We start from the raw sequence: 21,502 nt of genomic DNA on the forward strand, positions 1-21,502 counted from the left end.
AAACTAATGGCATTGTCGTTATGTGCAGCAATCCAGCTATTTCTCGCATTTTGGGGGATAGATAGACCCAGATCATGGGGCTTGGGTGACAATGATATGGGAATTAATGAGCATGGAAAAACGAACAATGTCAATGGACTCCTCCGACAAATAATTCACAGTGGTTTGGGCTCCCCTTCCTGGAATTGATTGAACTTATCTGTCCACGATATGTACAAACCTTGCAAGTCACACATGCTGCTTCCAACGCATGTAGGCAGAATTAGGTACTCATCTTTAGTTACACCTCCCGAAGATTACTATTTGAGTTTTTCTGTTGAACTTAGTGGCTGCAAAGAGAGGCCATAGCTAATCATTGTTGTGTATGAGACACTCATGATGTGAATCCTGTTTAATATGTCACAGGGGTTGGCACTGATTATTATTTTTTTTAATTTAATGTTGATGCTGAACACATCCAACCACGGGGATGTGGGCAATAAAGCATATATCAGTTCACTTAAAACAAGAAAATCGAGCCATAAAATAGCACTAATGGTCTCATCTACATCTCACCCGTACTAACCTCTGATGGTGATCGTATCTGTGAGTTGCAGGGTCATACACACCGCCTACATCCACAACTACATCACAAGTTGACAGAATTTTAGGGTCCCGAGTGCGCACGATTTCTGCATCCTAAAAAAAATTCAACAAGGAAAATCAGTGACAAGCAGGAGAACAGTCTTCCAAGTTTCAACACTAAATCGTACAATAATTATCGCAAGAACTATTGATGGGGCAAACAGTAATGACCAGCCCATGTTAGAAAACAAACATCGGAAAAGTCAAAAAACAGAATGACTGGAAGTTTAACAAGCACTGGCAATGCTTAGTGGCCTGGCTTATAACTCGAAGCGCCTGGATCATTCCATCCATGCATTAACTGTCAGCCAACCACATACTTAATCACTCATCCTTGCACTCATGTATATATTCATCCATTCAACTAATTTTTCCAATTCACCCATTCACAATGCTACACGTGGAAACGCAACAATCAAAGAGGCATTCACAACCCTCTCATTCGGCTTCCAAAATGTCAGAGTTATTAAATAACTTCTGGCAGTGCATGACAGCGTGGTGTGAGACTGCTAGTCTATGAGGGCCTAAGAGTTTATGTTGGTAACCTGTGACTGCTAGTCTATGAGGGGTGTCGGTGCCATCAGTACCATAGCATTGCTACGCCTGTGTGGTGAACGAGTGCTGTCATTAGTGTCAGACTGCTACTCTGAGGGATGTGATTGCTGTCAGTAGTATGCGGCTGCTGGACTGTAAACGGTGTGCGATCTTCTGGTAGTGTCTCAGTCTCACTGATACTGATGGGTGTGGGAGAGTTGTGGGTAGTGTGGGTCTGTCATTTTGGGGGGCGGTAGTCTATGAGGATTGTAATTGATTTTGGTACTTAGGTTGTTTTGTTATGGGCCTTACTTAACCTTTGGCCCCACATCTGCATCTCTGAAGCAGTTTCCAACGACTGCTTACCCTAGCTAATGCTAGTCTCTGTGCACTAACCCGAAAGTCACCCTAGCTACCTAGCTTGTGCACACACAACACCAATTCACTAACCCATTTTTGGTCTCAAAGGTATGTTTATAGCAAAACAAGGACTCCATTTATTCACGTAAGAAATTCACAGAAAAATACCCGACAGGCGCAAAAAGTAATACAACTGTGGAGTTTTCATCCACCAGTGCAGAGAAACCTACAGTTGCAAAATCCAGGCAAGATGTGGAAATGGGAAAAATAAAGGAGTTTGTCTTGACGTTTGTTAAAGCCCTCAAAATTGATTGTGAGCTGTTCGCATTCACAATCTCCATTTTCCGACTCTTGTAATCTTCAGACTTTTACTCCGGCAGACGGCTGGAGTGCGTCCTCTTCCTGGATGAGATATGGAATGTATCAACTACAAACTTACAGGGGTTATAGAGGAAGTGGCTTCACCACAGGGAAAAATAAGGACAAGCATTTACAATGCAATGGTTTCGCCTTTGGAAAAGTTAGAGCTATTGGCATTGCTCATGACATTTCTTTTTTTTTCCTTATAAATAAATGGCATTGTTATTTACATTGCCAACAGCTCTCACAGTCCACACAGCTCTCACAGTCCACACAGCTCTCACAGTCCACACAGCTCTCACAGTCCACACAGCTCACAGTCCACACAGCTCTCACAGTCCACACAGCTCTCACAGTCCACACAGCTCTCACAGTCCACACAGCTCTCACAGTCCACACAGCTCTCAGTCCACACAGCTCTCAGTCCACACAGCTCTCACAGCCCACACAGCTCACAGCCCACACAGCTCTCACAGCACACACAGCTCTCACAGCACACACAGCTCTCACAGCACACACAGCTCTCACAGCACACACAGCTCTCACAGCACACACAGCTCTCACAGCACACACAGCTCTCACAGCACACACAGCTCTCACACTGGACCCTGAATGTATAGCGTAAATCGAGGCAAGGAACTCTCCACCGCAGAGTGTACACGAGTAACACCGATCCATGTGCACCCTCTCACTGAGGCACAGGAGAACTCGAAGCCCAGACGTCGGCTCGAATCTTAGCGCCCCTTGTGACATGTCTCTGGTGGGCAGAAGTAGCTCATGCTACAAACATGGGCAAGAATCGGCTGTACATGCTGCAGGTGGTGAGTCAGGAGGAGGTGAGTGGGTCTGGCAAAGCAACACGCTGCTGGTTGTAGAGGGCAGTCAGAAGCTAGAAACGTGTGCATTCTGGGATGTGTAGTCCTGATTCACTTCAATTCGACCAACACGTCTGAAACTAATGATTGTATGAAGGAAATCCCAGAACTTACAAAGCTGTGTCCCTTTGACTTGCAGTCAACGGGGAATCATTTGATACAAAGTTAGGATATACCCGTCCAATATGGTATTGTATGTACATATCTGGGTCGATCTATTCCTATTGGGAATGCCCATTGGCCACGTACAACTAGACACATGGGGCCAGCAGAACCCCAGACAACGAGGCCTAAGGGACAAAACCTACACACTTAAAAATACAGGAGTCTGACGAAAATAAAGCGATGATGGCTAGTCAAGACTTACGTGACAAATGGAACCGGAGAGGAACATAAAACTATTAAGAAAAAATTCTGCTCAAGGGCACACATTGGAAGTTAAAGTGCGCCCCCCTAAATCCCAATTCATGTGTAATAAACCAGCGAAATATAGACATGGAAAAAGTAAACAAATCGCGTAGGTTACGGTGACTACTAGAAATAAGTACTGGCAAGCTCCAGGTGAATGCGCTACTGGCATAAATAAAATGGAGCAATTGAATTATAGTGAGGGAATCAAAGAGGTGGCGGCAAAGTAAGGCCCACTATACAGTCACGTGGTAAGAAAGAGTACCGATCGGTCACCCTCATTTTTCGGACGTGTTCCCTAAACCCATGCTCAATGAATATCCCCGACACCCGGGCTTCCCGCCCCTCCCGTGCCTCCAATACTCACTGCAGGGGGCGGTCCGGTGCCCTGCGTCCCCAGCCGAGCACGAGCAACAGCTAGCGGGGGTAGCGGCAGTGAGGGCCCAGGCCGGCCTCTGACCTCATTCAGCTGCTCATAAAGGAGGACTGACATAGGCTGCTGCAGTGTCACCACCACCGCCCCTGCCAGTTTGGCTTCACGTGGTGGATCGTCCCTGTCCCGATGAGCAACACTGCCTCGCGCGCCATATTCCCTCCACCGCCCACAGTGGAGTGGGCGCGCGCAAAGGCCTGACGCAGTGGCAGGCGCGCGCCGCCATCTCACTCCCGCCTCCCTGACCTCCTTGACTGCGGCGGCGCAGTGCCTGCAGCCCAGTATAGACCACCGGTTCCCCGGTCCCAGCTGTACGGCTCACCTACTCCGTCGACCTCCTCCTGCCGCCTCCTCCCTTACGCCCCTGTTTGTTGTTGGTTCCTCCCTGACCAGTGAGAGTGACAGTGAGTGCAGAGTGAGAGTGACAGTGAGTGCAGAGTGAGAGTGACAGTGAGTGCAGAGTGAGAGTGACAGTGAGTGCAGAGTGAGAGTGACAGTGAGTGCAGAGTGAGTGAGAGTGAGTGCAGAGTGAGTGAGAGTGACAGTGAGTGCAGAGTGAGTGAGAGTGACAGTGAGTGCAGAGTGAGTGAGAGTGAGTGCAGAGTGAGTGCAGAGTGAGAGTGAGTGCAGAGTGACGGTGAGTGCAGAGTGACGGTGAGTGCAGAGTGACGGTGAGTGCAGAGTGACGGTGAGTGCAGAGTGACGGTGAGTGCAGAGTGACGGTGAGTGCAGAGTGACGGTGAGTGCAGAGTGACGGTGAGTGCAGAGTGAGAGTGAGTGCAGAGTGAGAGTGAGTGCAGAGTGAGAGTGAGTGCAGAGTGAGAGTGAGTGCAGAGTGAGAGTGAGTGCAGAGTGAGAGTGAGTGCAGAGTGAGAGTGAGTGCAGAGTGAGAGTGAGTGCAGAGTGAGAGTGAGTGCAGAGTGAGAGTGAGTGCAGAGTGAGAGTGAGTGCAGAGTGAGAGTGAGAGTGAGTGCAGAGTGAGAGTGAGAGTGAGTGAGAGTGAGAGTGAGTGCAGAGTGAGAGTGAGAGTGAGTGCAGAGTGAGAGTGAGAGTGAGGTGAGAGTGAGTGCAGAGTGAGAGTGAGAGTGAGTGCAGAGTGAGAGTGAGAGTGAGTGCAGAGTGAGAGTGAGAGTGAGTGCAGAGTGAGAGTGAGTGCAGAGTGAGAGTGAGTGCAGAGTGAGAGTGAGTGCAGAGTGACGGTGAGTGCAGAGTGACAGTGAGTGCAGAGTGACAGTGAGTGCAGAGTGACAGTGAGTGCAGAGTGACAGTGAGTGCAGAGTGACAGTGAGTGCAGAGTGACAGTGAGTGCAGAGTGACAGTGAGTGCAGAGTGACAGTGATTGCAGAGCGACAGTGATTGCAGAGCGACAGTGATTGCGAGAGCGACAGTGAGTGCGAGAGCGACAGTGAGTGCGAGAGCGACAGTGAGTGCGAGAGCGACAGTGAGTGCGAGAGCGACAGTGAGTGCGAGAGCGACAGTGAGTGCGAGAGCGACAGTGAGTGCGAGAGCGACAGTGAGTGCGAGAGCGACAGTGAGTGCGAGAGCGACAGTGAGTGCAGAGTGAGGGCAGAGTGAGGGCAGAGTGAGGGCAGAGTGAGGGCAGAGTGAGGGCAGAGTGAGGGCAGAGTGAGGGCAGAGTGAGGGCAGAGTGAGGGCAGAGTGAGGGCAGAGTGAGGGCAGAGTGAGTGCGAGTGCGAGAGCGACAGTGAGTGCAGAGTGAGTGCGAGAGCGACAGTGAGTGCAGAGTGAGTGCAGAGTGAGTGCAGAGTGAGTGCAGAGTGAGAGTGCAGAGTGACAGTGAGTGCAGAGTGAGTGCAGAGTGACAGTGAGTGCAGAGTGACAGTGAGTGCAGACTGACTGCAGAGTGACAGTGACTGCAGGGTGACAGTGACTGCAGAGTGACAGTGACTGCAGTGTGTGAGTGTGCAGAGTGCACATTGTGTGAGTGTGCAGGGTGAGCAGTGTGTGAATGTGTAGGGGAAGTGTGTGAGTGTGCAGGAAACAAACACTCAAACTAAGTCCACCACACACTACTGCATATACTAGTGAATACAGTCATCTCTTTATACAGAAAAAATGAGTTATATTTAGAGGGGTCGGAGTGGGACACAGTGGGTGGATGGATGCATGATGGATGGATGTATGCATGATGCATGGATGTATGGGTGGATGCATGGATGGGTTGTTGGTTGGATGGGTTGGTGGATTGCATAAATTGTTGAGGGATTGGCTGTATATATGCATCTATCCATCCACCCATCCATGCATCTATCCATACACCCATCCATACACCCATCCATGCATGCACCCATGCATGCATCCACCAACTCATCTATGCAAGCATTACAACAAGAGCCCGCAGCTCTCCTTCGTCTCTCCTCGCCCCCCCTTCCCTGAGCCCGCAGCTCTCCTTCGTCTCTCCTCTCCCCCCTTCCCTGTGCCCTGCCCTGCTATTGTAAATGACAATGCCATTTATTTATGTTAAAAAAACATAAATAAAAAAAATGTCAAGAGCAATGCCAATAGCTCTAACTTTAACAAAGGCAAAACCATTGCATTGTAAATGCTTGTTCCCTACGTGCTCTGTGTCTGCTGTGTAGCTCTGTGTCTGCTGAGTCGAAGAATGTGAAATTGTTAATTGTTCAAGTACTACTGCTGTGTGAACTTTCCTATTTAAACACCATTCTGAACTGAAGTACGACCTTTAGCTACAAAAGCTGTAAAACAAATTAGAATTTGTGATTTCACATAATTGTTAAATTAACTGGATGCGCTTTAATACGGGCTCCTTGGTCTGTATGTCAAAAAACACGGAACGACTTATTGTTTATGGGAAGCAGTCTTGGAATAACATAATGGTGGAGTTGGGCTGCTGCATGTACACTACAGAATGCCTTTTTACTGTGGGATGCTGAGAAAGAAGAAGCAGCCTTGGGGAGTGGCTTCACTATTCCAAGATGCATTTTACAAGCTCAGAAAGTAAAAGTGTTAGCAGGTTCTTCTCATTACACTTATCGCGAGCCTTGTGCAGTACTACTAAACTACATGCCCATTTGCTATTCTTGAAGCTACTACATTGGAAAATCAATTAACAGGCCTGTGTTTATGTTTAATAAACCGCCTAGTCTCAAATCTCAGCAGTATAATACTGTTAACTTTGTTTATACTTCATCATCTTAGAAGAGATCTCCGGCTGGTGCCCAACACAATGGCCTAGCCACAAAGGCATGAGATGCCACTACTATGGGGCCAGATGCTCAGCATGCTTGCACGAGAATAGGACTATGTGAAAGGAGAAACTGGATAGGAGTTTAAAGTTTTGACGAAAATATATCACTTTTTGCTTTGGAGCCCCTGGCTCTCCAGTTACAAGGCCTTCTTGACCATTACAAAATACCTCACAACATCAATAAATCAGACTCGATCCAGGCAGCAAGAGTATAGCATTGAAAATATGACGCTGGCGAATCAAATGCATTGCATTATTCACAGCTCACATCTGAGGATTTATCGTGATGAAACTAACAACTGAAATAAGAAACAAAAGGATTCTTTAATTTCTTTTTCTTTAATTTCTTTTACGTAGCTTATCATATTCCTTGGATATAGATAGAGGGAAGTAAACAAAGCAATCAACTGACAAAGATCAGTACAACCATGTATGCGAAAATGTATGAAAGAATATCAAGCTAGGTTTATATCTCGTTTGTTGCACGGTGAGTGCATAATCCTGATAAAAGTAATTCGGCTAAGAGTATCCGGTGCTGGATGGTGAATATGGTCCTATGTGTTTAATAGAATAATAGGCACAAAGACCGTTACTAAATTAGACACAATATGATGCTGCGCATTTAAGTGTTATAGTTTGGATTTCTAAGCTGATTGTTTAGGGGGAAGAGGCAATCTCAAACAGTTTTGCTTTTAAAAAATCATGGTTTGTAGCTTATCAAACATTATTGTTAGCATTTGCTCTCCTGTTGAGAGTGTGTCCTCCCATAGCACGTTCAACAGTCCTTGTAAATGATTAGTGCCTAAAAACAACCTTTATGCTGGCAGGTTTTATGCTCCCAGTATATATCTACCCATGGCATTCTAGCCCACCAGAAACTTTACCAGCGTTTATTGCCCGTCACTAATAAGACCTAAATAGAGGCAGAGTGTGACCGGATCGTTATCTTCAAGGAAGGGCAGAAAGGGCTGATACAATGTGTAAGAGGCTTGGCCTCGGAGTGATACTGGCCTACAGGTGGCACCTGTCAACATTATAGTAACTGACATCCATCTTGGAATACTTGCCAAACCCGAAGGATAACCGACGCATCCTGTTCTCTCTCCTGTCCCCTTCCTGGCCCAGCTGTAGTCACGTGCAAGTGGACTGGACTGTTTTAGTTATTCTCATTTTAGAAAACATTCCGACAGCACACAGAGGGAGCTGGGGCTTGATGTTACACAAACTGAATCAGAGTTCATGGTTTAGTTTTTAGAAAGTCAGATGTGTGCACTGCTGCCAATGCCGAAAGCTTAAAAACGATTGCCTCGCTGTAATGATTTATTTGACAAAGTAAATGCAGGGAACCGACCTTGAGGCCTGCAGGTAAAGAAAACCACGTCAACCGTGCTGAAGGCCAACGTTCACAACCAGAAAAACACACCCTAGTAAAACCATAGGTTGAAAACCAGTCCGGTCGCAGAGTCCATTTCCGTTTAATGAGGTATGAAAGGAACCCGGTCCTCTCCAGACGTTTTCCGGCAGTACATCAATAACAACCTGGCCAGGGGAGGATGTAAAGCAACACACAAAAAACCCATGACAAGGGAAGCACAAAACACGTCACAGGAACATTTGACCCGGCTTTGGTGACGAAAGAAACGATTATTTTCTAAACTGGTTACAAAGCGGACACGCTCACACCTCCCTGTGCCTAAAACACACATTTAAGGAGGCTAGCAGCCCTTTTAGCAAGTTTAAATCACTTTGCAACAGTGGTGGGCAGAATTGTGGGAGACAGCACAGAAAACATCACAACCTCAGTGTTATGTCATGCCACCAGAATAACCAGAATTCTGCCACAGGTATTGGTTTACCCATGGCTGAAGTCAAGTATCAAGTATTCCAACTATCAATAGGAGAAACACATGTCAGTGTCTGTTGAGAATCCCTACGAAATGGGACACAGGGGCAGATCTGACAGCAGGTTTGCTGCAGGGGTGGACCTGGAAGCTTTGATATCGGAAGGCAGCAAGACTTTGTATGATAAACTAAACAACCTGTCCAATAGTTTTAGCATTGTGTGATAACAGATGGACAAGGTCTATGAGGAGACCGTAGAGTCCGGGATAAGTACGCTCTTCAAATAATAGGAATGCACTGGTAGAAACAGCCAAAGCCCACAAACAAATAATTTTTGGGACATAGAAGACCGCTTCAGGAACAATAATGGGTACCTCATGGGCCACGGCAAGAATAAGGGACACATGGTGTCACTCAGAGAATCTGTTAAAGAAAATGTTCTTTCACATTCCTCGATTGAAACACCAAGGTGTGCTCAATGTCCCAAAGAACTCTAAGTTAGCGACACGTGTTGGGGGAGGAGCTAGCCACTGAGAGGGATGGCCGCGCTTTGAGCGAGCTCCTCTCGAACGCCCAAAATTATACATAATCCTACAAGTAACTGGTGCTGACCGTCAAGAAATGTGGTGAGACGACTCGAGCTGGCATAGGGAGTCCAACTTGTGAGGAGTTCTGCTCTGGACACCGTCTGCGGCCGCTCGGAGAACACAGGCGTCCGGGGGCCCTGGCTGGCGAAACCGAAACTGTAGCCGCGGGCGGTGGTGAGCGCTGCTGCCACGCAAGGTGGAGGAAACTAGCGGTTCGGGCCGGTGGGCTCCCCCTATGGTACCGAAGAAACGCATGCAATTCAGGACAGATGCTGGTCCCGGCTGAGGAGGCTGCGGCTCGGTGTGTGGGCGCAGAGAGACTCGCATGGAGCCGGTGGGAACCCTGAGCGCGACTACACAGTAAGCGGTAAGGTCGTGTGTGCAACAAGGAGTCCGTAGGCCCCCATCAAGTTTTTGAACTGCCAGTTGCGTGGGGCATCGGACGCGGCAGGAGTGAGAGCGGTCAGGGTGTCGGGAGCGGCGGGGGTGAGGAGACGTCTGGCGCGTACACCCGTGAACAGCAGGGCTGAGCGGCGCTTACCGGAGTGCGGCACAAGCAGTGCTGGGGGGGCCGCTCTCTTATCCCGGGACCGCCTATGGGCATTGAGATGCGCTGCCGTTTTTGAATCTCCTCGAGAAGAGGCGTGATTGCGGCGGTATTCAGAGGAGCGTCTTTCCGGGTCCGATTTAGATTGTCAATATAGACTTTACAGACAGAGAAAGACAGGCTCACGGAGAGCGGGAGGGGGGACGGCGGGAGGAGGGACACGGAGGAAGGCAGGACAGCAGCAAGCACGGCCGGGCCGGACCAGATTCGGGGGCGTTCCCGGCTTTTGGCTGACGTAGCATGACGTAGCCAAAAATTCTCGGGAACGCCCCCGAATCTGGTCCGGCCATGACGGACGCCTCTCTGTTCCAATGGCTAGCCTCCATTTATGGAGCTAGCCAATGAAACAGAGGGCGGGATTTCCGAGCAACATACTGTAATCATCAGATTTCTCCTGCGCAAAAGCTGCTTGCGCAGCTTTGCAGTCGAAACCTAAAAAACATGCTTAATTGCACATCAGGCTGCTTGTGCCCTGGTCAGAGGTGTACGCTAGCAAAAATTTCGCAGTGGGGGATGGGTGATTGAGAAGAAGTCACCTGCCAACTTAAGGCGAACAAAGCAAACATAAGGAGATGGACGGAGCGCTGACACTTTTCAGACACTCACCCCCAGTCACAGATCTGGGTAGAATCCATCATCATTCTTTTTTTTTTTTTATAAATTCTTTTTATTGTTGCATCAGAAGTATCACAAATGAAAAAATTAGCATACGGCAGGGCGTCAACATTCCCCCCTAACCGTTAGATGCGCAACTTTTCTTGTTTCCGTATTCCACAAGCATCAATATGACACTTAGTTCTTCGATTGAAAACACAACAAAAGCGTAGTAAAGAAAAAGATCCCCTAAAACAGCAGCCTACCTACCCACCTCTTCCCCCACCCCCCTGGCCCACCCCACTCCCACTAAGTAGCCTTCACCCACCTCGTGTACATAGTCTAAGTATTCACGTGTGTACATGGCCCACAACTGTCACTGTCGTACGTCCTGTCACGTCGGGCACCCCCCGTCCTCCCACTCATCGTCCCCACTGCCATATTCCAGTCCATGGTATTGTCTCCACTTTGCCCACACTCTCCGAAACTTCTTTGGACAACCCCTGGCTTTGTAGGTCACTCTTTCTGCTGCCATATATAAATCCAATCCCCCCCTCCATTCCTCTAGATCTGGCCTACCGGGTGCTCCCCAGTATCGTGCAATATCCCTTTTCGCTACCACTAAAGCCAGTACCAAAAAAATGATCAAAGGGCGGGTCAGGTCTACTTCTGTCGTCAGACTTAGTAGCGCCAATCTAGGGTCGCGCGGTAGGTTCACCCCCCCAGCACTTCATCCAATTCCATGAATACACCCTCCCAGTATTCTTGAATGACTGCACAACCCCAAAGGGTGTGGAAAAAAATCGCAATTCAGCTGGTGACATCTAAGGCACGCTGTGTCAGTTATTCTCCCCATTTTAAAAAGGCGCATCCAGTCGAAGTAGGCTCTGTGCAGCACCTTGAATTGTATGAGCCGAAGCCTCGACTTAATCGCTACCTCGCGCGGGTGCATGAGAATCAACTCCCAATCCAGGTCCTCCATATACACCCCCCCCACTTCTGCCTCCCATTTGCCTCATAGGTCCTGTAAGTCCCCCAACATGTTGTTAGTCAAAGTTTTGTACGTGAGGGATATCGCCCCTTCCTGTATCTGCTCCTGGAGTAGTCTACCTTCCAGTGGCGCGTATTCTGGGATGTCAATAAGTGTGATGTTTTGTGCCCTCCATGCGTGTCTCAGCTGTGCATATTTATAGTATTGGGTGGAGTGTAGGCCATATTCTTCCCGGAGCGCCTGAAATGTTTTTAATTCCCCCCTCGCGATCACGTCCCCTAACACTGAAAATCCATCATCATTCTTTAACTCGCTTCGCCACCTCAGTTCAGACACAGCTATATGTGAATCAGTTTAAACCCTGTGCCTTAGGGGAAAAGTCCAGCCCGTACTGCCATTTGCATATAGCTGGGTCTGAACTGAGGTTGCGAAGTGAGCTAAAGAATGATGATGGATTCAACACAGATCTGTGATAGGGGGTGAGTGTCCGAAAAGTTTCAGCGCTCCGTCCATCATCTCCTTGTGTTTGCTTTCTTCGCCCTAAGTTTGCAGGGTATGCCGAGATGTGGGTCCCTTGCTCACTTTGCCACTGGATTCAAGCTAGCCTGGCTGATGAAGGGTGTTACCCAGAAACCGGTCCCAGGATGCTGGTTTCCAGTTCAGGAAGACCTGCCTTGACAGTTCGGACTGGACTGTTCCCATGAGGCACAGGGTTAAGACTGATTCGCATATAGCCTTGTCTAAACCGGGGTGGCTAAGTGAGCTAAAGAACGATGATGGATTCTACCCAGATCTGTGACTGGGGCTGAGTGTCTGAAAAGTGTCAGTACTCAGTCCATCATCTCCTTGTGTTTGCTTTTATCTTCAATTGGTGTCAGGGAGTCCACAAGTGTAGAAACGTGGTCTACTTCCTATCTATAAAATCAGAGGGACAATTCACATTGGGAGCACGCCACAGCAGCATGCCCTTTTCTTTGTTTACTACAGCCCACACAAAGCTGAAGAGTCATCAAATTCAGACATGGAGACCATCTAAGGAGTAGTTCTTGATACTGCTGACACAGGCGTCATGATGCACTCTTACTACTTTTTTAGGTCGAACCAGGGCAGCACATGCGCTACTCTGCGGGGCATGCTGTATTCAGGTAGGGACTGGATGCTCCGTCCACACTCTGCCCATATTTTTCATTGGCTTGTGTCTTTGTCCACTGTAAACTGTGGCTGTATTGGTCAATAGGCTTAGTAGTTGCTCCTCACTAACGCCTTGTCTCATTTTGTAACCTCCCACGGCGACAACCCCGGTTACGTGTGCTGTTACTCAGTAGGCTTTAATTACAGCCTCCGAGCACTATTTCCTCAAATAGCTTTGTCCAAGCTTTCACCTTGAGAACAACAACGACAACAACTCCATAACCCTGATCGATAACCTCGCCAACCTCGGACTGAGACAACTCATCACAACGTCCACCCACTCCACCAGCCACACGCTCGACCCAGTCTTCTCCTCAAGCCCGCAAGTCTCCGTCAGACACACCACTGAACTCCTCTGGACCGATCACCACTGCATCCACTTCACCTTCCAGAAACCCACCACACCCAACAAATCCCCTGCCGTCGCTGGAGCAAAATCACTGAAGACCAACTACATGCAAACCTTGCTCTTAGCCCACCCACCGAACCCTCAAACACCGACGTCGCTGCCCACAACCTCAGACGCTGGATCGAGGACTGCGCCAACACCCTCGCCCTGCTGAAGAAACCCCCCCACAGAGACACCAGCAAGAGGGCCAGCTGGTTCACAGCAGAACTCCTAGATTCCAAGCAAGCCTGCCGAAAACTAGAGTAGAAATGGCACAGTGAACAAACTCCGGATAGCCACGCAGCACACAAGGACGCAGTTCGCAACCACCACCTCCTCATCAGGGCTGCCAAGAAGACCTCCTTCAAAGACCGCCTCAACAACAACGCACACAACAGCAAGGAGCTCTTCAACATCGTGAAGGAACTCTCCAACCCCAGCTCCAACACCAATGGCATCCCGCCGTCGCAAGCCCTGCGGGCCTGGAAAGACTGGTAATATTCTGATGAATTGAACTGCAGGATATTATCTCTCTCTACCTGAGACTAATTCCCCCCTCTCACTCCGTTGTATGCCTGCATACAAGAGCTCAGAAACAACCTGCCAAACGGCTCTTGGCCTGTGGGAAACCCTATGCTGAAAATGCACATTCTGTGTCGAGATATGAGAACTAGTACTCTTTCGTTCCAATGTGTCAGTCTGGGGGAAAAAGGGGACCATGCTCAGTAAAGCAAACCACACCTCACAGCTATTAACATATGACAAGGGAATGGATATCAAATTCTCACTTTTATGCGTCACAGAGGACACATACCCAACACTGTCATATTGTACGCAGCATGCGCCTGATGAAACGACGGTTTGAATGAAGACATTATCTTTATAAGAATTTCTATGTTCCTCCTTGTGAGGAACCAAAGTAACTAAGATATGCTATGGGGGGACAGGCATGGTACCAATCAAAGCACGTGCAGGATATTTCTCCTCAAGGTAGTATGCCACCCCAAGTACCAATATCAAAGAGATCAAGCTAATCAGTAGAAAACAGCCTTGCTTCTAACAGAACAAGTGGACCAAACGGGCCCATTCTGCTCAGGACGCGGAGCTGCGAAATGCTGCTCCTACTCCTGAATGTGGCGCCCGAAGGGATACATGTATATTTTTCTCTATTCACACGACAACAGAAACGTCTTACACTTGGAGCCAAGCTGGAATGAAAAGGAATTTTTCATAAAAGGGAAACCAAGGCAGTATATTGTTCATTAATCGTTGGCACTTTTGAGCACCGGCGGTGAAGCTGTTCATCCAGCTCTGATCCGGATCCCACGTTGCAGGGCAAAAAACCTTCTCCTCGGAAACACTGTCCACTTGCCCTGTTCGGTGACTGTTCAAGTACTGCACCAATTACTGTGTCCCTAAACAATCGTTGGTACCACAGGCAAGGTCCACAAACTATTCGTCCGCAATGCAGTCTTAGCCCTACTAACCTGACTGGCCCTCTAGTGCACTGTCCTTATTACAGGGGCGCAAATTGTATCTCAACACTCCAGGCACACTAGGGTCAGGGTCAAGGGGTCCAAAGGGCAAAGGGGCAGACTCAGGAGGAGGATTAGCAGATGGGCCAACAGGCTGGGACTCCTGGATGGCCTTAATTTCAGGGGGCACCGTTCAGTCAGCACTGCATTACTCTCTTCCTCCAACGATACCCACATGAGCCGGGCATGCGAAAAGGGAATGAAGCGTGGTACTTGCTCTCCTTCACAGTCCCCAATCCCGTCCGCAACCCATTGATCACAGGGCAGCGGAAGGGGCACCTGAATGCAGTGGGTGCTATGTATCCAGTTTTTCCGACCGTCTACTTTCACTGCAGTCCTAGTTGCTAGAGCAGAGGTCTTCAATCTGTGGGGCACGACCCCCAGGGGGGTCGTGGAGTCCTGAGAAGGGGGTCGCAGATTCTGTCAGAGCAGTTCCTTGAAACGCGTGGTTTGCCTTAGTGGCGTCGGGCTGATTGAGGGTGCTCAGGGCGGAGGCCTAATTCACACCGAATGGTGAAAAACATCAAAGCCTCATTACCAAGTAAAAGGTCTTTTAAAGATCTGTGAAGTACTCGGGTGTGGCTTTGTGTGTGTCCAAGCTGTTTCAGCCGGGCTCGCATACACAAGGGGGGAGCGGAGCGGGTGGGGTGGAGGAGACTGTAGCCCTTTGAGTTCAGTGGACGTTGCGCGCCTGGAGCTGTGGGTCCCGCGAGTAATTGCACGTGAAAGGTTCCCCCCCCCCCCCGACACGTCCCATAAATCATTGGTTCAAGTCCCATGAGCCCTCATACCTGGCGCTGTTCTTCAGGGTGAGATGTTGTTACACCCTGTCTGCCCTCCCCCTCACCCCCAGCAGGGAGGCACAGAGATGTCCTCCCATGAGAGAGGAAGAAGGAAGAAGACGCACGCAGAGATACTGACCCCCCCCCCCCCCCCCGCTCCATGAGAGAGGCACAGAACAGGTGGGTGGAAGAATGATGGGTGGATGGATGAAAGGATGGATGAAAGGGTGGATGGATGAAAGGGTGGGTAGATGGATGGATGAAAGGGTGGATGGATGAAAGGGTGGATGGATGAAAGGGTGGATGGATGAATGAAAGGGTGGATGGATGAATGAAAGGGTGGATGGATGAATGAAAGGGTGGATGTGTGAAAAGGTGGGGGGATGAATGATGGGTGGATGGATGGATGAAAGGGTAGGTGGATGAAGGATGGATGTATAGATGAAAGGGTGGATGAAGGATGGATGGAATGATGAAAGGGTGGATGGAAGGGTGGGTGGATGGATAAAAGGGTGGATGGATAGATGTATGAAAAGGTGGGTAGATGAATGATAAGTGGATGGATGGATGAAGGATGGATGGATGGGTGGATGGATGGATGAAGGGTGTATGGATGGAAGGATGGATGTATGGATGGATAAAAGGTTGCATGGATGAATGATGCATGGATGGATGTGTGAAAAGGTGGGGGGGATGAATGATGGGTGGATGGATGAAAGGGTAGGTGAATGAAGGATGGATGTATGGATGAAAGGGTGGATGGATGTATGGATGGAAGGATGAAAGGGTGGATGGATGGATAAAAGGTTGCATGGATGAATGTGTGAAAAGGTGAGTGGATGGATGGAAGGGTGGATGGATAAAAGATGGATGTATCGATGGAAGGATGAAAGGGTGGATGGATGAAAGGGTGGATGGATGAAAGGGTGGATGGATGAAGGATGGATAGATGTATGAAAAGGTGGGTAGATGAATGATAAGTGGATGGATGGATGAAAGGGTGGATGGAAGGAAGGATGAAAGGGTGGATGGATGAAGGATGGATAAAAAGTTGCATGGATGAATGATGGATGGATGTGTGAAAAGGTGGATAAATGATGGGTGGATGGATGGAAGGGTGGATGGGTAAAGGATGGATGGATGGAAGGGTGGATGGGTAAAGGATGGATGGAAGGATGAAAGGGTGGATGGATGAAGGATGGCTGTATGGATGGAAGGATGAAAGTGTGGATGGATGAAGGATGGATGGATGTGTGAAAGTGTGAAAGTGTGGGTGGATGAATAATGGATGGATGTGATGAGGTCTAACAGGCGCATTTATAGTTGTCGATAGTTGCTGATGAGGAGTACCAGTTTCTGGAAACTTTTGTCCGAAGGGGGTCCTTACGCCTAAAAGGTTTTAGGCGTAAGGCCCGCTAAAATCCAAGAACACCCGTTCGAACCTGGTGAAAAAAATCAGACACACTTCCATCTTTCTTCTTGCTACATTCCGTCAAGTATCCCAAGCCACTCACCTCGGTGGGATCAAGGAGTGCATATACGTGATAATCCGGCCTGGCAATGCGAATATCTCAGTTCAAGGTTTGTCACCAGGCTTCCTCTCCTGATACCAAGCTTCAATCTCGTCAAGTGCCACCAAACTCCACTACATGGTCCTGTGTGTGTACCTGCCGCCAGATATCAACCGGCACCAGTAAACCAAAAAACATCTCAATGTCGGTCAGTGTCATCACCACCGAGGACACAGCCACCGTCAGTTCTTTATAATAAGCAGTCGGATTCTTCCGGGGGTCAGGCAACTGGGTCTTAAGAGATAAAACCTCACTCCATTTCCAAGGAGTATAAACCCACTGTTCCTGAAAACGGCTTTCCACCCGCTTTCTGATGACCTCATTCTGTCCACTGCATAGCTCCGGTATCTCAGGGTGATAAATGGGATGCACCTCCCTCATAGGGAACTGGGACACTGCAATCGGACTCCTTTTGATCAACCTGCCTCGGTACCCAACCAACGTGGTAACATTGCTTAAAACATCATTAGGAGCCATACCTGTTGTGTACACACTACCACGAATGTCATAAATAATTTGAGGGGTAACACCATTAAAACATTGTTCCCATAATCCGATCGAAGTGGCAGACATATGCTTAAGGGCATGCTCCTGCACAAACGGCTCATAGTCTTTCAAAACACTCCACACATACTCCACACTGTAAATCGAATTCAGAGCCCACTGAGAGGCCTGGTCAGCCACCATCTTCTTCTCTGCATCACCCACATCAGACCAAATCAACACTCGCCCCATCCGTTCTTTAGCAGCCTCTCGAGTCCCATCACTGTCTCCTCTCAGTGGCCTCCCTGATTACAACAAAGGCGGGGGTAAGAAAGTAGGGAGGAGGCACTCACTGATGTAACCGGGACCGGGGTCACCAATGTCGGTGGGGGAAGTTTATGTGAAGGAGAGGGGACGGAGTCTGGGACAACAGGCACGGCGGATTGGCCCACCGTTTCAGCCACTGAAGCCAAGGAGGAAGTGTGGGATGCTCCATCTGAACAGCCAGATTAGGGACAGGGGTGCCCGAGGCAGCAGCGGGAGGTAAGGGTGGAAACGCCGTATATACCCTTTGCGGGGCATAGGGGAGGGGTAAACATCCAACAGGTCCTCCACAAAAGGATCCCCTTCTTCATGTGCAACATAAGACTTATCACATTGCAGCCTAAACTTTCGATAAGCACATTATATACCCTTTTCGACCTTCTCTCTCTCGTACGCTATAGCCTTTTGCGTTACTGTCCGGGTCATCACTCTATGGGCCTCCTTCTCCGCTCTCAGTCGTCTCTGCTTAGCCTCCTTTTGCCATACCTGAAGGTTGTCGAACAGACTGACTACTTCCCCTTGCAAACAATTTATCCTGCAGGAAATTCTAATTTTGTTCATCAAAAGTACCTGTCAAAGGCCACTGCAACTGGGCATTGTCCCTCGTATACTTGTGCCATAGTGTACTAAACATAATAGGGCCAATGCCATGATTAACATACATATTGAAATTTGGAGTACCTTCCCGAGGTGCAGGTTGCCTCTCCTCTCGCCGAGCATCAGCAGAGCAAACGGCATCCATAAAAACAAAACTTGCTAAAACAAGGCATCCTCAAAAGTGCAGCAAAACAAAATTCTCTACTTCCATCCATTAAAAACACTCAAAACCCCAACAACCGGTCACCAGAGCGCACCTATTCCTCAAATTAGACTCCTCAAACACTAATCAAACCACAGGCGTTTTCCAAGGAAAACCAAATTACCAAGTCGCCTCGCAGAGGGTCCACACAAACACCATGTAACTCCAAGATGGTCTGCAGACCAATTATGCAAACAAATCAAAGAAAAGGGTCTCCAGACGACATCCAAATTATTCAAGACAGCTCCGTATTTACCCAAAATCATGCTAAACTCACCTGGTGCACACAGATCAAACAAAGTTATTCTCCACTGCCGACCCTTCCGGACCAAACGTCCTGCTCCAAGGGTTTCACCTTTCAGGACCCAAGCCAGGATGACCACTAGACGAGGCACCGCTTGAGCAGACTGGCTGTGCAGGTGCAAGGCTCTATCATGCAAGGTACCCTGATCCGCCCATCCGACCAGCCGCAGCCCCATCCTCCTTACACCCGGTTACGGGCGAGGATGGGACACCCGATAGTTTCTGTTCGGGTGCCAAATGAAAGAAGTGGCCCGATGCAGGTCACCCAGGTCACTTACGACCACCTATATGCCTTACAAATAAATGAAGAGTCGATCAGACAGTAGAGAATACAAACCTGTTAGTTTATTGCCAATACGCTGCAGCGGAGCCCAGTCTGACCAGTCTCCTGAGTTGACTGCCGAGGGGTCTGATCTCCCTCCACACAGTAACACAAATTATACAATTCCAACACCTCCAGAGTCCCTCCCACCACAGCATTTTCCAGCTCAGGCCAGGGTGAACAAAGAAGGCAGATAAGATGGGCAGTGTCACTGGGTAGGGAACATGCTATCTCAGTCCCAAGGCCTTTCGGTAGCTCTCCATCATGTAAAGCTGTGGGAACGAGTGTATCGAACGGTAAAGGTATGCAAAAATGAATAGTACATTTATTAGTACAGCAAAGCTTCGACCTTGAGAAATACAAGCTGGAGGAGCAGGGCAGCCTTTCTGCAGAGACAAGCATTTATGAGACAGACACCCGATCACTGTTACAGAACAACATGGCTTCAATAAAGATGGTGCCATGCATGCCAGCTTAACAGAACAGGGGTTTGAACATAGAAAACAGAACATTTTAATCATGTGCATTATGGAAATAACATTTCAAATCGTACACTACTGAATACAAACACCATTCCTACTTCATTCGACATGGAGTCTGTGTTAACAATGTCTCTATTCCTTGTAAACAACTGAACATAACTGGCCTAACCTGACTGCTGCACAATCAAATGCTGGTAAAGAAGGCGGCCAACTAAGGAGCGGAACTAAAGCTTTGGGTCACCTTGCTACACTATTGGACCCAAACTGAGTATTTTAATTCACGCACCTAAATATTAAACCAAATTCCTGCTGGCCCATCTCCTTGCTGTCGACACGGGGCTGTTGATCATGGGTGGGGACTTTAACCTTCTCCTGGACCACTCTAGGGACAGCACTGCCTCTACTCCTGACTCCAAGCCCCACGCCCTCCTGGCCCTTCGTGAGATTTGCACACAATATTCCTTAGTAGACATCAAATCCCACCTACACGCACAACATACTGCCTACACTCATTATTCTGGGTTCCACAACACATGGACCAGGATCGATTATTGGCTGGTCTCCCCTGTAGTCGCTGGCTGGTTGGGATCGATCCAGACTCTTCTCCCGCACTCTTTCCGATCACTGCCCAGTTCTTCTTCAGCTCCTTATTCCTCGGGGAGGCGGTTATGAGAGACAGTGGCGCTTTCCTGGGAGGGCTCTGCTGGACTCCGTTTTCAAAGAGGAGGTCAGACAGGCCATAGAAGATTATTTTGAACTAAACACTGGCACGGTAGACACGTGGGCGGTCTTATGGGAGGGATTTAAAGCCTACATCAGGTGGGTCTGTATCTCTAAGCTCGCCGGAGACCTTCGTGATTTGCGCACTACTCTGGACCAGACCGAGAAGAAAATCGCTGTGGCTGACCGCGAACTCCTAGTTTCCCCCTCTGACTCTCTCTTTGCTCGCCGCCTGGAGCTGTGTGTCGAGTTTCGGGATGCAGCTGATATGGAATTGTCGTTCCTGCATAAACATTGCGTGGCTCGGCGGTATGGGGAAGGCGAACGTCCGGGACGCCTTTTAGCCAATACGCTACGCCCCCCCAGAGGCCCCATATGTATCGTCTCGATGACAGGACTGGATGACGCGCCGGTTCAAACTACCTCCGCGATTTGTGACCTGTTTCTTGCATACTACAAGACCCTTTACGCTTCGCGCCTTTCTGGAGATCTCCGCAGTCAGGAAGATTTTCTTTCTGAAGTGGCACTGGTATATCTGGAACGCTACATGCAGGAGTTCCTTCTGACCCCCATTACCTCTGCCAGTATCGTTGAGGCGATCGACGCCCTGCGGGCATCTTCTGCCCCAGGTCTGGACGGCTTTTCGGCCGATTGTTGTAAAGCAAACAAGGACCTTCTGGTCCCGCGCTTGGTCGAGGTCTACGCTGAGGCGCTAGAGGCTGGCATCCTCCCCCCGACGTTTCGTGAGGCTGTCATCATTTTATTGCCTAAACCCGGGAAAGACCCCATGCGATGTGGATCATACAGACCACTGTCACTGTTAAATCTGGATTACAAGATCTTGGCCAAAGTCATCGCCATTAGGCTGTCGCTCTTGATAGAATCCATCATATCTCCGGTGCAGTCTGGTTTCGTTCCGCATAGGTCCACTTCCCTTAATCTCCGCACTTTATTCACGGTGTTGCACCGTATTGATCCTACTACCCCGGCTGCTGCGATCCTTTTGGATGCGGAAAAAGCCTTCGACGCCCTTGAATGGCCATTTTTTCTTTCAGTCATGCGCCGAATGGGAATGCCTGAATGTTTTGTTGCCACGGTCACTTTACTATACACCAAGCCCACGGCTCGTCTTAAAGGTTTGTTATCTGACCCTTTCCC

At 48.9% G+C, this 21,502-nt stretch overlaps 1 protein-coding gene across 1 annotated transcript in view; it reads right to left on the reverse strand.

The window, feature by feature from the left end:
* MYG1 (MYG1 exonuclease) overlaps positions 1-21,502 on the reverse strand; it is a 158,012-nt gene that overhangs the window by 68,252 nt on the left and 68,258 nt on the right. The window contains exon 2 of the mRNA XM_086965434.1: positions 566-678. Within this exon, the coding sequence (XP_086821560.1) occupies positions 566-678 (113 nt within the window). The remainder of the gene's footprint in view (positions 1-565; positions 679-21,502) is intronic.

Source organism: Lissotriton vulgaris, chromosome 1_1 (genome assembly GCF_964263255.1).
Source record: "Lissotriton vulgaris chromosome 1_1, aLisVul1.2, whole genome shotgun sequence".
In the NCBI taxonomy this organism is placed as follows: Eukaryota; Metazoa; Chordata; class Amphibia; order Caudata; family Salamandridae; genus Lissotriton; species Lissotriton vulgaris.